Raw genomic sequence first — 18,884 nt, 5'->3', positions numbered from 1 at the left:
CACAGAACTGTGCTTATATAAAGAAAAGTTTACGGAAATCTTTCCAGATTCATAACAAGACTGACTTTGTTTTGAAGACCAGATTTCTTTTTTTGGCTCTCTTCTAGGCCCTGTATAATTTTAAATGGGAACCTCCAAATCATCCCAGTTCACTAGCTGTTTCTACTTATCACGGATTTGGGGCAAGAGGTGCTGCTTTCATTAAGGAAACCCAAGGCAGCACCCAACTACAATATGGAATTAAATAAGAACCAATAAAAAGTAGTGTAAGAAAGGTTTAAAGATGAGAAACCTACTATTCAAATGTTTCAACCCTCATTGCTTTTCCGAGCTTAAGTGAGTCATTGACGAGAACTACAGCTAATAATTTGAGTAACCATTCTGTGAAAATTAACATAACGATATCACAACAAAATCCTTTCCACTACAATATATTTGAATAGTGAAGTATCTGCAGAACTAAACGAAATTTTAAGCTAAAAAATACCAACAGAATGAAAATTAATTAGGCCAAATAAAAATGAAAAAAAAAAGATTAAGAAAGTAACAGATCACAGAACAGATCAGCTATGAAATGCTATTTAAAAAAACAAGACAACAGCAAACATTACTAAGATCTATCTACAGGCAGATAGATGAAACATGAAGTCTCAGAGGAAGGGTAAAGACAGAAAAAATTATGATGAAAAGTAAAGTTGAAGTAAAATGATTTACCTGAATTTATAGAGCCAGACAGAGAAGAACATAATCTCCTAGCTCCCAATCCAGTGATCTTCCCATTAAACCATGACAACTATCAAAAACGATGCCTAAATATTATGGAGTAGTATTATTTTATAACTCCTTTCTCTTAAGAAAGAAGGAAATGGATTCTAACAATATAAAACCTCTACTAAGATGCAGGAAACATTTCAATTTCTTATTAGAAATGTCTTAGACAGAGAAAGCTAGGATGTTACAGTATATAACACAGTAATCTCCCCTTATCTGCAGTTTCACTTTCCACAGTTTCAGTTACCCGTGGTCAATCATGGTCCGAAAATGTGAAAATGGAAAATACCAGAAATAAGCAATTCTTAAGTTTTAAACTGAACGACATCCTGAGGAGCAAGATGGAAACTCATTCCGTCCCGCCCAGGACATGAATCATTCCTTTGTCCAGTGTATCTGTGCTGTATACGCCACCTAGCACGGCAGCCGTCTGGCTTATCAGATCGACTGTCAGGGTACCGCAGTGCTTGTGTTCAAGCAACCCTTATTTTACTTAAAAATGGCCCCAAAGTGCAAGAGTAGTGATGCTGGCAATTCAGATATGCTAAAGAGAAGCCATGAAGTGCTTCCTTTAAGTTGAAAAGGTGAAAGTTCTTGACTTAATAAGCAAAGGAAAAAAATTGTATGCTGAGATTGCTAAGATCTATGATAACTTTTATTGCAGTATATTGCTATAATTGTTCTATTTTGTTATTAGTTACTATTGTTAATCTCTTACTACGCCTAATTTACAAATTAAATTTTATCATAGGTATGTATGTATAGGAAAAACATAGTATTTTATAAGAAGTTTAGGTATTATCTGCAGTTTCAGACATCCACTGGGGGTCTTGGAACATACCCCTGTGGAAAGTGGAAGACTTCTATACCTAGGAAATACTACCAAATGCACTAAACCTGGATTCAAAAGGTCCAGATTCTAGGATTTGTGCGATACTGGGTTGGTCACAAAGTCTCTGAACCCAAGTTTCCTCATCTGTAGAATGGAGATAATAATACCTACTCCTCATAAGGGTACTGAAATAATCAATAAGACCAAATATATGAAGTGCCTTATAAAAAAATAAAATGTAAGTCAAATATAAAAGTTCAGGTAGTCTGAGGGCAAAGGGAAGTAAAGAATAAAGCTGTCAATGTTATGTCTTTATACTGGAAAACTTCATACTAGAAAACATTGGGTCAAAGGAACAAAGATCCCTTCTCTTTCCCACTTTAGTCCCCAATTCTTCTGTCCCTGCCTACCTCCTCTCCAGAAACTTGTAAAACAAAAAAAAAAAGGCTTCTAAGAATGGGAGCTGGGGGTTTAACATAGAGTAAAGGGAGAGGGCATGAGATGAAGAACCCAGTAACAAAAATACAAGTAATGAGTCCCACAGTTTTCAATCCAGAACTCTGCCTACTGCTGCTTCAGTAAAATGAGCAGCACCAAAAATGGTCGTCCAAATACCGTAAACTAGATATAAAAACTAATTGTCCCCAAAACCTATAACACCAGTCTAATCATGAGAAAAACATCAGACAGATTGCAACAGAGGGGCATCCTACAATATACCTGACCAGTACTTCTCAAAATTGTCAAGATTATCAAAAAGAAAAGTCTGAGAAACCATCACAGCCAAGAGGAGACTAAAGAAACATGACAACTAAATGCAATGTAGTATCCTCGATGAGATCCTGGAATAGAAAAGGATCTTAGGTAAAAACTAAAGAAATCTGAATAAACTATGGGCTGACTTTAGTTAACAATAATGTATCAATACTGGTTTGTAACAAATGTACCATGCTAACGTAACCTGTTAATAATACAGGAAATTGGGGTTTACAGGGGATAGGAACTTCTTTATACTATCTGATCTGCTCGATTTTTCTGTAAACTAAAAATAGTCTATTCAAAAAAAAAAAAAAGTGGCTGCAACAACAGACATGAGGATATCTAAAGACTTAGGAAAAGCTGACCGAGCTCCTTCAGGAGCATTACATTCTTTCTTTAGGAAGATTAGCCCTGAGCTAACATCCATGTCGATCTTCCTTTATTTTATATGTGGGATGCCTGCCACAGCATGGCTTGCCAAGCAGTGTGTAGGTCCACACTCAGGATCTGAACCAGTGAACCCTGGGCTGCTGAAGCAGAACGTGCGAACTTAACTGCTGTGCCACTGGGCTGGCCCCAGGAGCATTACATTCTTAACGAACAATAGTTTGGAGTTGAAAATGCACAATGGCAGGAAGTTTGTAGTCTGAGATCATCCAGTCATTTGTCCCCAGGAAACATTTTGTGAACGATCTTCTTTAGAGACAAAAATATTAACATGGTGGTTCTCAAACTTTAGTGTGCATCAGACTCACCTGGAGGGCTTCTTCAACCAAGACTGTTGGGCCCCACGCCAGGAGTCTCCGATTTAGTAGACCTGGGTGGGGCCCATAATTTGCACTTCTAACAAGTTCCCAGGTGACACTGATGCCCCAGTCCATGGAGCACACTTTGAGAACCACATATTAATTGCAGTATACAAAGAAAAATCAAATGAATCCCTGAGTTTTTACAGTACTTACTAATGAATAATGAGGAGAGATCATAAATTTTGTGACAAAATCATCCAACTAACTATTCAAGGAAGGGAAAAGAAATTTCAGAATATAGAAGTAATAAAACGTGAAGTATCATAGGAAAGAGTGAGCTGTACAATCTGCTGACAACAGAAGACAAAACCAGCATAGATTATCATATCCCAAAATACTGCACTATGACATATGCAGCCCATGACATAAACTTGTAGCTTAATGACATGAAATTGAGTACACTTTAAAACATGGAAGAAAAACAAAAGCTGCTTTTGGAAATCATAAAAAGGATATTCAACGCTGGCTTAAAAAAAGAGCAAGAAATATAGAAGTGAAAACATAGTACTAAAGATGTTAAAATATGCATAACAAATCAAAGAATAAACTAATAAGATTAGGAATAGAAAACCCCATCTTACCCTTAATAAAGCAGAAATTGACTGTTTTAAAAAGACAGAAAAGATGTATCACAAGTAAGAGAAATTAATGGCTATAGCTCAGAAGATGACAGACTACTGATCAAACTCAATATGGCAAAATTTATACTCACAGAATCTGGGATTCTTTCAACTCATCTTTCCATTAGTAAATTTGTATTTCTCGATTCTAGGCTACTGAACTTCCTATCCTGTAAACCACAGACCCTCGCCCCACTGCAACGGCAAGGGGATTACCCTATCCCAACTTTCTGAACGACAGCAGCTTTCACAGCTAAAGCAGAGACCGAGCAGAGTGCAGGCCCAGCTGGTGAGGCCAGTGGAGCTGTGGGTACTGGGGCCTGCTGCCTATATCTCTTTACAGGCAACACTTCTCTTTTGTTAAAGTAAAAGCTAGAAATAAAATAATAATAAAGGCAGGCTTTCTTTTCTTTCTACCTGCTGCTTCTGCTCAGGGTGTCTCTGCTCTTTATCTCACTGCACAACAAGAGCAAGGACATAGTTTTCTCCTTTCGACTCTAAGACCCTCTTTTTCCAAAAAATAATAATAATTAATTAATGAAAAACATTACCTTTTGTGGAAAAAATTAATATTCTGCTTTTGGTTTCAGAAGTAAGTACCACTTTTTCCCATAAAATTATTTATTTCAGGGGCCGGCGCAGTGGTTGAGTGTGCACGTTCAGATCCCGGGTGCGGACATGGCACCACTTGACAAAAGCCATGCGGTGGTAGGCGTCCCACATATTAAATAGTAGAGGAAGATGGGCATGGATGTTAGCTCAGGGCCAGTCTTCCTCAGCAAAAAAAGGAGGATTGGCGGCAGTTAGCTCAGGGCTAATCTTCCTCAAACAAAAAATAATTATTTATTTCAGCTATTCAATGTACCAAATGTCAGGATATCTTCCTATTAGTACTCATTTCAAAATAAAAAGGTGCTTCATCTATTTTTCCATTTACATTATGCTTATGAATCTTACTTAACACAAGTTGTATAAATTAAGATATTGTCCAGGTATCACTTTCTCCTAAACTCTGTAAAATTCTATCTGCCCTGAAAATTGCTTTTTGTTTCAAGTATTAAGTCAAGATATAGTTAGATAAACTACCTGAAGGTGCTCCAACCCAAGCCAGACCAAGAACGCCATCATCAAAATCTCGGTCTGTGAAGACATAGGCCAAACAGTAGTCATCATGATTCTGCTCAGAATTCAATTCCAGAAACTTCTCCACACCAATATTTGGAAAACGGAAGGGATTTGTAGGGTCTTTCTCATCAGCAGTTGTGTTGATCTAAAATCCAAAACAATGATTTAAATAAGCAGTTAATGTTAGCAGAGGCTAGTGTAAGTCTCTGCTCACCTCCTTCTGAATCTGCCTGGAAGATATGCTTGGGGCCCACGGGAAATCAGGCCTGAATTAAGGCTTCTAAGGTTGTTCCCACTGCCCCCGACCCTGAGTTCCTCATTAAAGCCAAAAAGAAAGAAAGGAAAAAGAAAGGCAGGGTAGGGGAATTAAAACTGAATATGTTAAATTTCTGAGCAAGTATTCACCAGATTCCTGAACAGTGAACACTTGGGACGGAAAAACAAGTTCTGCTCACAAAACTTCTAACAAAGGGAGTATAGTTTCTCAAATTTAATCACCTGAGCAAGTCTCCTTTAGTGCTAATCTCCTACATATGGTGACAAGTATAAGGATATAAAACCCTATATTTTAGCTAATTACTACAACATAAAATAAATATCGAACCCAAGACTGCCAATTCAGCAGACAAATCATTTTCTCAGTTCTCCTTGCCTGGAGAGTTGTATGAGTCAAGCCCAACTAACAGCGAGTTCAATTTTTTTCCCTGAATGTGGACAAGAATTTTATTCTTTTTTTTAATGCCAATTTGTTTCTCTTACTATTTCAAGCTGAGTTCTTCCAGAATGTTTCTTTTGACACTTAGCTACTATACTCTTGGTGCAGGTTCCTCCTTCACAATCTGAATAATAATCAATTCTGATACCAAACTAAACAAAAGCTTTCATTTATTAGCCCTGCTTCCTTTCAGAGACCCCTACCTGTCCTAGAACAATGTTAATTTCCCCAACTCAGAGGATTACATACAAGACCGCTGATAGAGAATAAAAAGGGATACAGATGAAAGTAAACTTTTTTAGAAGGCACCCCTCAGTCTATTGAAAATGTCAGTAGTAAGGGGAGGATATAACAGTTGATAAAATGAGAACTACTGGTCTTTTTAGGATCCATACCCTTCAGTAAAACGAAGGGGCGTAAGAGCAGGATGGCAAAAACACCACTAAAGGCAATTGCCTAAGGATAGATTTCAGAACATCTGGTTTATCCCTTAACAATTAACCAAAAACAATCAGTTATGGTCATCTAACACAAAAAAATCCAAAAGCAAGCACGTTATGTATTTTAAATAGCCCATGCTTAGAGATATGCTGTAGATGGCTTTTTCCACTAAACATAGAAGCAAAATTCTCTGATATTTCTGTAACACTGGCTACAAATAAAAATTGCATCTAAATTTTAGTTACCTATATTAGAAATGAGATGATTAATATTTAAATACTTGCTGATATAAATTTCAAATTATTTAAGGGGTCACAGAAAATCTTCAACAGATGAGATTTAAGCTTAAATTTTAATCTCACTTAATGGCCTGAAAACAACCAATTGTCACATTACCCACTTATATACATGCATTTCTTCACAATGCAAATTACTCAAAAAAATGTGCTTTACTAAAATTTGTTCAAGTGTTCTCTACTTTGCACCACTTTGCATTTTATTGCCGTGCCTACTAAACAGCAATACTATTTACAGCACTTATCACTTTTACTTACTCATTTAAAGGTTTTTATTGCTCTCAAAATACATGAAAGCAACTGATGATGAACAGTTCTTATATTGTGTATCTACAAACAATATTCCACCTTAAAACAATCCAATTTAATATTTAATCATACACGTCTAGAAGTAAAGACCACCTTCAGCTATGTTATTTAATATATTACATGTATGGACTAAAATTACAATCCAGTCAACTATATTTTTAAGAAAATAAGGGCACAAATATAAAGAAACCTTGTGGCAAATTCTTTTGTAAAATGATGATTTTTTTAAAATTCAGATTGTTTATCTGGTTTATAAATTCAGATTCTTAAGAGCTACACACATTGAAAGAATTCACATTTAAAAAATTTTTGAAATAATAGCCAAATTTTGTTAGTAACCGAATATTTACTTATTTACAATTTATAACATTAAAACTAATAATCAGGGGCCAGCCCCGTGGCCGAGTGGTTAAGTTTGCACGCCCCGCTTCGGCAGCTCGGGGTTTCATCGGTTCGGATCCTGGAGGCAGACATGGCGCCGCTCATCGGGCCATGGTGAGGTGGCGTCCCACATGCCACAACCAGAAGGACCTACAACTAGAATATGCAATTATATGCAACTATGTACCAGGGGTCTTTGGGGAGAAGAAGGAAAAAAAAAAAAAGATTGGCAACTGATGTTAGCTCAGGTACCAATAAAAAAAGAAAAAAACAAAACAAAAAACTAATAATCAGTGGCTCTGGATCAGCACTACTCACAATGTGCTCTGCAGTTCTTTGGAGTCTCAGTTAATGCTAATGTAAAAAGGTTTCAAGGTCAAATTAGTTTAGAAAAATATGGGTTTCTTCCCTGAAGGACTAACTTGATATACGTTAGTGTGCACTGTGAATTTTCAAGAAGAGGGTATAGTATTAAGTGATTTTCCAACTTGCAATTTTATTTAACCACTATATCTATTCTTCCCTTCCTTGGAGCACCAAATGGGACACACTCTGAAATATATTGTGTAAAGCAAATCTTAAGAAACTGGGGAATGCTATCAGGAAAAAAAGGTCAGGTTTTGTATCTATAGTTATCAAGAAGATAGGGCTTAGGAACAGGTACACTAATCAGACAGATAGAAAACAGTACTACTGTACCTCTTTTGCAGTCCAGATTAAAGCCCCATAGATTTCATTCTTACATCATAAACCCAGGCATCCCCTCTGTGTTTGTGTGTGTGTAAAAGCCAAGAGTAAAGATAAACGGCATCGGCAAATACAATTTAAACTATTTAATGCATAAAGCTGAAGTAAAAAGCAGCATTTTTCTTTTTGTAAACACAGTCCTTATTGTTTCTCTTTTTTAATGTTCTTAGCTATTCAAATTCCTTACTCTTATGCGTTTCACCATGAAACTGATGTTACGGATTCCGGAGAAGTCTGTGGTCTGGTAAATTGTATCAATCGCTTTAACATGACTGGATATCTATAGATTAAAAAAAAGAAAAGAATTTTAGAGAAAGTGTTGAAATGTGAAAAAGATTGTGAATTTCCATTACCCAAATCAAGAATTATTCAGTGTTCCACTAAATTCAAATTTTAAAATGTCTACATCATATATTGGATGAAAGGATGAAAAAGATTAGTGAGCTGGAGCTGAGATGGGAGATTCTGTGCCTTTTCCAGACTCTTCTCTGGCCAAAAACAAACATGCAGTCTTGCTTCAGCCATATAAAACTCTCTTTCCTCAATCCATCCTACAATGTCACACCTCCATGCCTTTCCACATGCTGTTTCCTTATGCCTAGAGTAATTAGTCTTTCTATTGCTGCACTGCTGTACATTCTGTGAGTTTTGTTCACCACTTCCTACATACTAGGCACTGTTTTAGGTGTGGGGATATAGTGGTGAACAAAACAGAGAAGTTCCCTATAAATTTACAGAGACTTATTCTAGAGGGGGAGAAAGTAATACAAACATACAGAAGATACATTCAGATTTTGCTAAATTCTAGGAGGAGATTAACATGGTGACAGAGCACAAAAAGATTCTCTGTTTACCTAACTGACTCCCAACTAAACTCTCTGGCTTCTAAACCTCCCTGTATACAACCTTGCCATTTTCATGTACAAAAAGCACTCTTGCTACCATTTATGTGAAAACATGCATATATACTTTTAACATTATTTTCAAAGAAATTATATAAATATAAGGTAGTCAAATAGAAGCATTAACAATAATAATTTTAAAAGTAGCCCAGGTTGCCAAACATTGAAAAAAGGAAGTCATAACAGCGCTGACAAGGTCCATTATAAATTCATGCTGTCTAACTTCAGCCTGGCCCAGCAATTCCTTATCCAATTCTCACCATTCTACTCTATTACCAACAATGGTGGTTCAAACATCTCTCCACAGATGATTATACTTCCCACTTTACTAAGAGTTCATCTTGACTTTCCTCTGTTTTCACCTTCAAATATTTCTACTTTTATCCATTTCGACCTTCCTCAAAGGGTGACTCTTCCTTTAAGGGTAACTTTTCTTTATTCATAACCCCAGTCCTTACTGGATCTTTAAGAACATTGTTTCACATCCATTTTTCTTTCTCTTATATTTTACATTTCTTCTCTCCTGGATCATTTTCCTCTCTCTACCAACTTCTCATGTATTCTCTATCCCCCCTTCGCCCCCAAATAGTCCATATTATTTCTAAGCCACCCTATTTTTTTCTATTTTTCACATTTCTTGAAACCCTCACTGCTTCTGCCAATCCATTCCTTACTATTCAGTGTTTTCCCCGGTACAACTCTATTGAGAAGCTTGCTTAAAGCTCATGAATAATCTTCTAGTAACTAAAAATCAACTACCTTTTGTAGTCATTCTTTTTTTCAGCATTACTGAGGCGTAATAGGCAAAATTTTAAGATATTTAAAGTGTACATCATGATGATTTAATATACGTACACACTGTGAGTAGATTCCTCCCATCGAGTTAACTTATACATGGTAGTCATTCTCTTTGGTATCTCTGCAATATGACACTATTAGCTATGCATTTTGTTTTGAAACTTAGTTTCTTCCTTGGCTAATCCTATTTAATCTTCTACCTCTTTAACTAGTATGTTTTAGCCCATAGCTTCTCTTCCTCATCTGATTCATTATACACAGATATTATGTTTCAATTTCTTCCCTTTTGATTTCATTCTCTCCTCTTATTTTAATGATCTCGTTTGTACCCTTAAATTTGATGTAGAAAGCTCAAGGCTAACCTCTCGTTCCAGTTCTACATTTTCATTATCCTAAGGGAATGACCATGTAACTTTTAAACATGTCTAAAATTAAGATCATCAGCATCACCAAAATGAGTTCACCACTTATACTAGGGGCACTGCCATCTTCTCAGACTCAAAATGCACTCATCAAACTCTCACTGAGTACGTTCAACATGCAGGACAGTTTGAAGGGTATCTCCAAAAAAAATTTATACTTCAGTAAGGGATGAAAAGACAAAAATGCAAATAATAATGTAACTTACAAAGTGCTAAGTACAATGGGAATACAGAGTAGAAATTAAATACTTCTTGTTGGAAGGATTCCTCTATCCTTCCCTCCTTTAAGACCACAAAGGAAAATTCGGCCCTCTTTTCAAAGCTAAGCTCCAGTGTCATCATCTCCTTCATGCAGTCATTTTCTTAGACCTCTCTTTTGAATGACACTAAAATATCCTAACTGGTCTTTCAGTTATCTGTGTACCAATTGTACATATTTTATAATATCACAATTGAAAATACATACTCTATTTTTCCAAAATGAGATATGCACTAACTTTAATTTTTAGAGGAAAATACAGGCACAATGAAACACTATGAGAACTCCAAAAATAGTAGCAAAATTATAAATACCTGGGCAATCACAGCTTCTCGTGTTCCATAATATTTAAAGAACAGATGATCAGTCTGAATATAAAGCTGACAAGTATTTTTTTCAGCTGAAGTTGTACGTTTTTTCCTCAGGAGTTCTGGACCATTAACAGCATGTCCTCCTTGAGGTGTCTATGTCAAAAAGAGAGTCATTTCTGATCATTAGCATGCTTTGCCATTATAACTTTATATAGTTAAGAATAGACATCTTAAACAATTTTATATTCTGCTTTATTATATAACACCATAGGTGTTTCCCCAAGCCATTAAAAATTCTTCATGAACATCACTTTGTCTCATAACATTCTACTGTATAGATATTATTTATTCATGCAATTCTTTCACTTTTAAAAATTTTCAAAACATACTGTCTAATATGTAATCATTTAAATATAAAAGTCTTATAGTAGTTTATAATACTTTGATATCTTCTATCTTACCTCTAATACCCAATCTATCACCCAGCCCTGTCAAATTTGTCTCCTACATACCTAGGAAATCTGCCCGTTATGTCTGGCTCCATCACATTAGCCCAAGCTACCATCACTTATTACCCAGCGTCCTACAATAAGAGTGATGTAATCTATCCATATCCACTACTGGCCTTCAATCTATTCTGTATACTGTAACTTTTCAAAATGCAAATGTGAAAGCACTACCCACCTGCAAAATATATTTTAGTGACTTCTATTGCTATAAGGATAATGCCCTAAATCCTTTATATGCACTACCAAATAGCATTGCAGACTCTACTTACCTGTCCAGTTTCTTCCCACTCTATATCGCTTCAGACAGATGCTACTACATAACACAACTCTAGCTCTCCGTGCTATAGCTACACAGCCCTTCTCTCCAATCCTCCAACACACCGTCTGTCTCCTGCCAGTCTTTGCACATGCTAATGCTGCCTCTCCTCATCTAGTTAACTTCTTCCTTCAGACTTAGTGAAGGTCAATTCATCCATTCTACCTCACAGAACCATGTATGCATGTCCCTTATACGGTGCAACTTTCAGTTTATTGTGTGGTTATTTGTTTAATTTCTGTCCCCAGCCCACCATCATTACTTCAACCACTAGAATATGAGTTCCACAAAATAAATACTACCTTTGCATTTGCTTCTCACTATATTGCTACCACCTAACAGACTTAGCAGGCAAACAGTAGACATTCAATAAGTATTTGTTTAAAGAATTACCACTGCTCTTGAATCCAAGCACTTAAACATTTGTTGACATCTAAAAGCACCATTTTAAGTGAATTTTGATGACACAGTAATAGAGAATTCAAATTAAATTAATTAGAATGTAAGCCACAATTCCAAATTTACACTCACATTTTATACTTTCCTTCTCCCTTGACAACTCCATGTTTGACTGTTCTCTTAGTTACTGTCTTCATTTTACTTTTATCTATTTTCACTGAGTACATCATTCTAGGATGGCAGTTACGCTGTTTCAGCACATTCCATTGTCTTCTGGTTTCAACTGTTTCCAATGAGAAATGAGCTGTCATTTTCATTGTTGCTTCTTTGAAGGTGACTGGATTTTTTTTATTGGTTGCTTTTAAGAGCATATCTTTTTCTTTTTAAACTTTTCTAATGATGTGCTAGGGTGTTATTTTCATTGTAAAGCATTGATCCTGCTCTAATTGCAGGGCTTACTGAATTTGTTGTTTGATATCCTCTGTCATGTTTGGAAAATTCTCAGCCATTATCTGTCCCTATCTTACTCTTACTTTTTCTCCTTGTGAGATATCAATTATACACATGTTAGACCTTTTTAATGTATCACTTATACTCTTTTCTGTATTTTCTATCTTTTTTTCTCATAGTGGTTCTTTCCATTTTCTTATGACGTACCATCTAGATCTAAATCCACCAAATTCTTAATTTCTATTGTTGTATTTTTCAACTCTGGGATTTCCATTAGGTTCTTTTGTTTATTTTCAATTTTCTGTTGAAATTTTAAACTTCATCTTTATGTACAGGCACACCTCAGAGATACTATGGATTCAGTTCCAGACCACCACAATAAAGCAAATATCACAATGAAACGAGTCACACCAATTTTTTGGTTTCCCAGTGCATATAAAAGTTACGTTTATACTATACTGTAGTCTATTAAGTGTGCAATAGCATTATATCTAAAATTTAAAAATACTTTATTACTAAAAAATTCTAACCATCAGCAAATCATAATCTTTCTGCTGGCGGAGGGTCTTGTAAAAAAAAATGCAGTATCTATGAAGCACAACAAAGCAAAGTGCAATAAACAAGGTATGCCTATCCCTGAACATATTAAAGTCTGTATCTGCGTCTGCGTCTGATCATTTCATTATTCAGATACCTTTAGGTTATTTACATGTCTCACACCCCCGCTAGACCGTAAGCTCTTTGAGGGTGTATACTCTGTGTCATTTATTTTTGTATCATTGATGTTTGCTAATTAAGTTTTTTCCTCTTCTACCATCATGTTGTCTTGTTTGTTCATATGCTGATTATTTTGAACTGAGTGTCAGAAAATGTATGTGGAAAGCCATAGATACAATTTGAAGCTTCAGGTGATGATATCTTTCTCAAGAGAAGATTTATTTTTGTTTCTGGCAAGCAGTCAGGCTTGGTGACCTAGTAATCATGGATTACCTTAATCCAATCAGAGATTAAGAAAACGTGATATAAAACTTTAGTCCCTGAAGGGGAGGCAGGACACTTCTCTGATTCACCCTTACTCCTAGGGAGTAGCAGCCCTTCAAGGTCTCAACCTAAAGCCACACTGTGAAGGCCCTAAAGAGTGTAACCTGAGGAAATCTACTCATCTTCTCAGTCTCTCTCAGCTACCTCCTTGGGTCCTACAAGATACAGCTGAAGAAGAGGTAGCCCCAAATGCCAGGCTCATCTTTCTAGGTGTCCTCTTTTTTCCTAAGAACTGGCCCCATACTTCCTCACAGCTTTGTTATCCCTCCAATGCCTTCAAATACGCACAAGCACACACATGCAGACACACAAATAAATATAAACATATATATTTTTTAAATATTTATATTTTGAGGCCAGGCTGATTTTTATTAGTTATTCTAAACAGGAGAAGAACTACTTCTCTATTTCTTGAAAACAATTCTTTGTCAATTTTATGTACTGTGAATATTGTCTCAAAAGTTTATAACTGTCTTCACTTACAGGTGTCTTTTATTCTTAATTTTCATATAGTGAAACATATCAATGTTTTTTATAGTCAAAGATTTTATGCCTTATTCAAAGTGTTTTCTACCTCAAAATCCAAAATATTTCTATTTTTGTGTGTGTGTGAGGAAGATTGTCCCTGAGCTAATATCTGTGACAATTCTTCTTCTATTTTGTATGTGGGACACTGCCACAGCATGGCTTGACAAGCAGTACATAGGTCCGTGCCCAGGATCTGAACCCACCAACTATGGGCCACTGAGGCAGAGTGTACAAACTTAACTACTAAGCTACCAGGCCGGACCCCTCAAAATCCAAAATGCTTTTGCTTTTTTTTGAGGAAGATTAGCCCTGAGGTAACGTCTGCCGACAATCCTCCTCTTTTTGCTGAAGAAGACTAGCCCTGAGCTAACATCCATGCCCATCTTCCTCTACTTTATTTGTGGGACGCCTGCCACAGCATGACTTGCCAAGCAGTGCCATGTCTGCACCTGGTTTCCAAAGCAGCGAACCCCGGGCCACTGAAGCAGAACATGCGCACTTAACTGCTAGGCCACCGGGCTGGCCCCCAAAATGCTTTTAAATATCTTCTTTTGTCAAGTTATCTTTTCAAGTGCTTTGTCCTTTTGTGTGTGTGTGTGTGGTGAGGAAGATTGGCCCTGAGCTAACATCTGTGCCAATCTTCCTCTATTTCGTATTTGGGACACTGCCACAGCATGGCTTGATGAGCAATGTGTAGGTCCATGCCCAGGATCAAAACTTGTGAATGCTGGGCCACCAAAGCAGAACATGCAAACTTAACCACTACACCACCTGGCCAGCTCCCCATTTTTTAAATGAGGTTTGTGCATTTCTTAAAAAATTGAGTTATAAGAGTTCTTTGTATATTCTGGAGAAGCCTTTTGTCAGATAGATGTATTGCTGACATTTTCTCACAGTCTATGGCTTCTTTTTACATTTTCATAACTGTTTTTTGAGAAGTTTTTAATTTCAACAAAGTCCAGTTTATAAATTTCCTTGTAGGGTATTTTTGTGTCCTAAGACAGTGGTGCTATCCCAAAGTCACAAAAATTTCTCCTACTTTTTTTCTAGAAATCTAAGTTTTAGCTTTAAAAGCATGTAGATTTATTATCCATTTTGAGTTAATTTTTGTATAAAGTATAAGTGTGTAAGTTGAGCTTCAATTTTTTTTTCATATGGATATCCAACTGTTCCAGTAACATTTGTCAGACTGCTCTTTCCTCCTTTAAATTATCTTGGGACTTTTGCAAAAATCAACTGTGCATATGGACTTTCTATTCTATTCCATTGATCTATATGTCCATCCTTAGGTCAACACTATCTTGCTTGCTGTAGCTTTATAGGAAGTCTTAAAATCAGGTAGTATAAATCCTCTAGCTTTGTTCTTTTTTTGAAAATTATTTTGGCTATCCTAGGTCCTTTATATTTCAGTTACAACTTTTAGAATCAGTCTGCCAATTACTAGATAAATCTTCACTGGGATTTTTGACAGAGATTGCACTAAATCTACAAAACAATTTAGGGAGAAGTGACATATTAACATTGGGTCTTCCAAACAATGAACAGAGTAAATTTCTCCTATTTCTCCATTTATTTAGATACTTAAAGTTTTCTTCACAATGTTTTATAGCTTTCATGTATATGTCTTATACATATTTTGTTAAATTTATTCTAAGTATTGTATATTCTTGATGTTATTTTTAGATGATTTTTTTTTATATTTCATTTTCTAAATGTTCAACACTAGTATATAGAATACAATTTGATTTTTGCATGCTGACTTTGTATCCTATGTCCTTGGTAACTTTATCTATTAACTTTGTAACTTTTCCTAGATTCCTTAGGATTTTCCAAGCATACTCTCATGTCACTACAAATAAACACAGTTTAACTATTTCCTTTATAATCTATATGTCTTTCATTTCTTTTTCGTGCCTTATTATGCTGACTAGACTTTGAGTACAGTGCTGAACAAAAGTGAAAATGGCATCCTTGTTTGTTCCTGGTCTCAGTAGAAAAGAATTTAGTCTTTCACTGTTAACTATGACGTTAGCTGTAAGTTTTTGTAGAAGGCCTTATCAGTCTGAGGACGTTTCCTTCTATTTTCAGTTTGCCAAGTGTTGGGTGTTGAAACTTGACAAATGCCTTTTTACTAATCTATTGAGGTTCATCATAGGAGTTTCCTCCTATATTAATATGGAGGATTATATTGATTGATTTTTCTAATGTTAATGAGTCTTACATTTCTGGCATTTGACCATTATGTATCTTATTTTATATATTGCTGAGTGTGAATTGCTAATATTTTGTTTAAGAAATTTTGCATCTATATTCATGAGGGATACTGGCCAGTAGTTTAGTTTTCTTGTAATGTCTTTGTCTGGTGTGGGTACCAAGGTAATGTTAACCTGATAAAATGTGTTAAGAAGTTGTCTCTTCTATTTTCTTCAGGACTTTCTGTAAGACTGGTACTATTTCTTTCTTAAATATTTAGAATTCAACACTAAAACTATATCTGGGCTTGAAGATTTCCTTGGTGGAAAATTATTAAGTATCAATTGAATCTTCTCCAGTCAGACACACACACACACACACACACACACACACACACCATTCTATTTTCGTTTTTCTTAATTTGTGTTTTTAAAGGAATTTGTCCCCTATATTGGCTGACAAACTTGTTGGCTCAGTGTGTTCAAAATAAGCACTTAAACCACTTTCTGTAGTAATAGCCCTCTTTTATTTCTGATATTGTTAATTTGTGTTTTTCCTTTATTTCTCGATCAGTCTAGCTAGAAGTTTATCAATTATATTAATATTTTCTACTGATTTTCTCCTCTTGTTTTTACTTCATTGATATTTACTCTTACCTGTTGCTATATTTCTTCTTCTTACTTAGGGTTTAATTTACACTTCTTGTCTAGCTTTTTAAGATGGATGCTTATACGACTGATTTCTAGGTCTTTCTTCTTTTCTAATATGATCATTTAAAACTTTAAATTCTCTTATAAGCACTGCTTTAGCTGAATCTCACAGATTTTACTATTTCGTGTTTTTGTTATTGTTAAGTTCAAAATGGTTTTGAATTGCAGTATTTCAAAGTGTTGTAATTTAATTTCAAAATACTTGGGGATTTTCCAGATTTTTTGTTACTGATTTCTAATTTAATTCCCTTGAGACCTAAGAACTTATTCTTTGTAATTTCTACCCTTTTCAACTTATTGAGACTTGTTTTATGGCCTAGCATACATTAGCAAATGTTCCACATGCACTTGAAAAGAACATGTGTTCTGCTGTTGTTGAGTGGAGACTTTTACAAATGTCAATTAGGTCAGGTTGTTCGATAGAGGTGTTCAAGTGTCCTATATCTTTACTGATTTTCTGTCTACTTACTCTATTAATCTATTAACTTGTCTACTCAGAAACGAGTGTGACTTCCAGCTATAATATGTAGATTTTTCCATTTCTCCTTTCAGTTTTGTCAATTTTTCCTTAATAGACTTCCTAACTCTATTATTAACTGCATTAACATTTAGGATTATTTCTCCTTGATAAAGTGACATTTTTATCATGAAATGTCCCTCTTTGTCTATGGTAATATTCCGTGAACAGAAATATATTGTTTGATATTAATATCGTCACCACAACATTCTTATGATTAGTGCTTGTATGATACATGCTTCGCCATCCTCTTAAACTTCTGTCTTTACATTTAAATTGCATTTCTTTTAGACGGATTTGATCTTGCTTTTACAATCATTCTGACCAGCTCAGCCTTTAAAATTAACATGTTTGGTCCATCTATATTTAATATAATCATTGAAATGATTAAATTTAAACTTGCCATCTTGGTATTTATTTTCTATCTGTCCCAACTGTACTTTGTTCCTTTTTTTCCTTTTTCTACCTTCTTTTGGACTGACTATTTTAATTTACCTTTGATTTCCTTTATTGACCTGTTAACTACACCTACTTTATTTTTTTCAGTTGTTGCTCCATGGCAGGAGACATTTCTGCAAAGATCTTCTTAAAAGGCTTGATAACAAATATTTAGAATTTCGGGCCACAGTGTGTCTGTTACAACTACTCAATTCTACCAATGTAGTGCAAAAACAGCCATAGACAATGTGCCTATGAATGGGCATGGTTGTGTTCCAATACAACTTTACATAAACACAGTTTGCGGAGCTTTGCACTAGGCTTTACAATATCCAACTTTTACAAAGCAAGGTCTACCTGCCAAAATTATATCGCTTCATGTATACTGTAAGAAACTCACAAGAATATACTTCATTGTTCCTTCTCGGATCTTTTGTGCTATTGTCATGAATTTTGATTCTTTGTATATTAGAAATTAATTTTACATTGCTATTAAGTAATTATCTCAAAGAAATTTTTAAAATGAGAAACAAGTCTTTTATATTTACTATTTTATGCTCTTCATTTCTTCATATAGATCTGAGTTTCCATCTGGTATCCTTTTTCTACCTGACGAATTTCCTTTAATAATTCTTGCAGTGTAGATCTGCTAGAGACATATTCTCTCAGCTTTTGTTTGTCTAAAAAAGATCTTTAATTTGCCCTCATTTTTGAAAATTATTTTCACGGAAGACAGAATCCTCGTTTGACGATTTTTCTTTTAACACTTTGAAGATGTCATCCTACACATCTTCAGTTTGCACTGTGTGATAACAAGGCAGTAATTATTCTTTTTTTTCTCTTTTTTAAAAATTTTTCTCCCCAAAGCCCCAGTACATAGTTGTATATCCCAGCTGTAGATCCTTCTAGTTCTTCTATGTGGGATGCTGCCTCAGCACAGCTTGACAAGTGGTGCTAGGTCCACACCCAGGATCCAAACCGATGAACCCCAGTCCGCCAAAGTGGGAGTGCGTGAACTTAACCACTACACACCAGGCCAGCCCCAGCAGTTATTCTTATATTTGTTCCCCTGTAAATAAATGTGTCTTCTTTTCTCCCGCTGCTTTTATGATTTTCTCATTTTAAGTAGTTTTCAATAATTTGATTATAATATGCCATGGTATGGTTTTCTTTGTTTATCCTGCCTGGATTTCACTGAGCTTCCTGGACCATGGATTAAAATTTTTCTTCATACATGAAAATTTTGGAGGCATTAATTTTTCAAATATTTTTCCTGCATCCCTCCC

General features: G+C 35.4%; 1 protein-coding gene across 4 annotated transcripts in view; it reads right to left on the bottom strand.

The window, feature by feature from the left end:
* ADAM10 (ADAM metallopeptidase domain 10) overlaps positions 1–18,884 on the bottom strand; it is a 115,672-nt gene that overhangs the window by 30,635 nt on the left and 66,153 nt on the right. For all 4 annotated transcript variants that reach the window (XM_070578973.1, XM_070578993.1, XM_070578984.1 and 1 more), the window contains 3 exons: positions 10,501–10,650; positions 7,993–8,085; positions 4,878–5,061 (listed from right to left, as the gene is read on the bottom strand). In XM_070578973.1, coding sequence (XP_070435074.1) covers positions 4,878–5,061; positions 7,993–8,085; positions 10,501–10,650 — 427 coding nt within the window. The remainder of the gene's footprint in view (positions 1–4,877; positions 5,062–7,992; positions 8,086–10,500; positions 10,651–18,884) is intronic.

This window comes from Equus przewalskii, chromosome 1, assembly GCF_037783145.1.
Source record: "Equus przewalskii isolate Varuska chromosome 1, EquPr2, whole genome shotgun sequence".
NCBI classification, from domain to species: domain Eukaryota; kingdom Metazoa; phylum Chordata; class Mammalia; order Perissodactyla; family Equidae; genus Equus; species Equus przewalskii.
The sequence above is the reverse complement of the archived record's forward strand: the minus strand, read 5'-3'. Positions and strand labels throughout refer to the sequence as shown.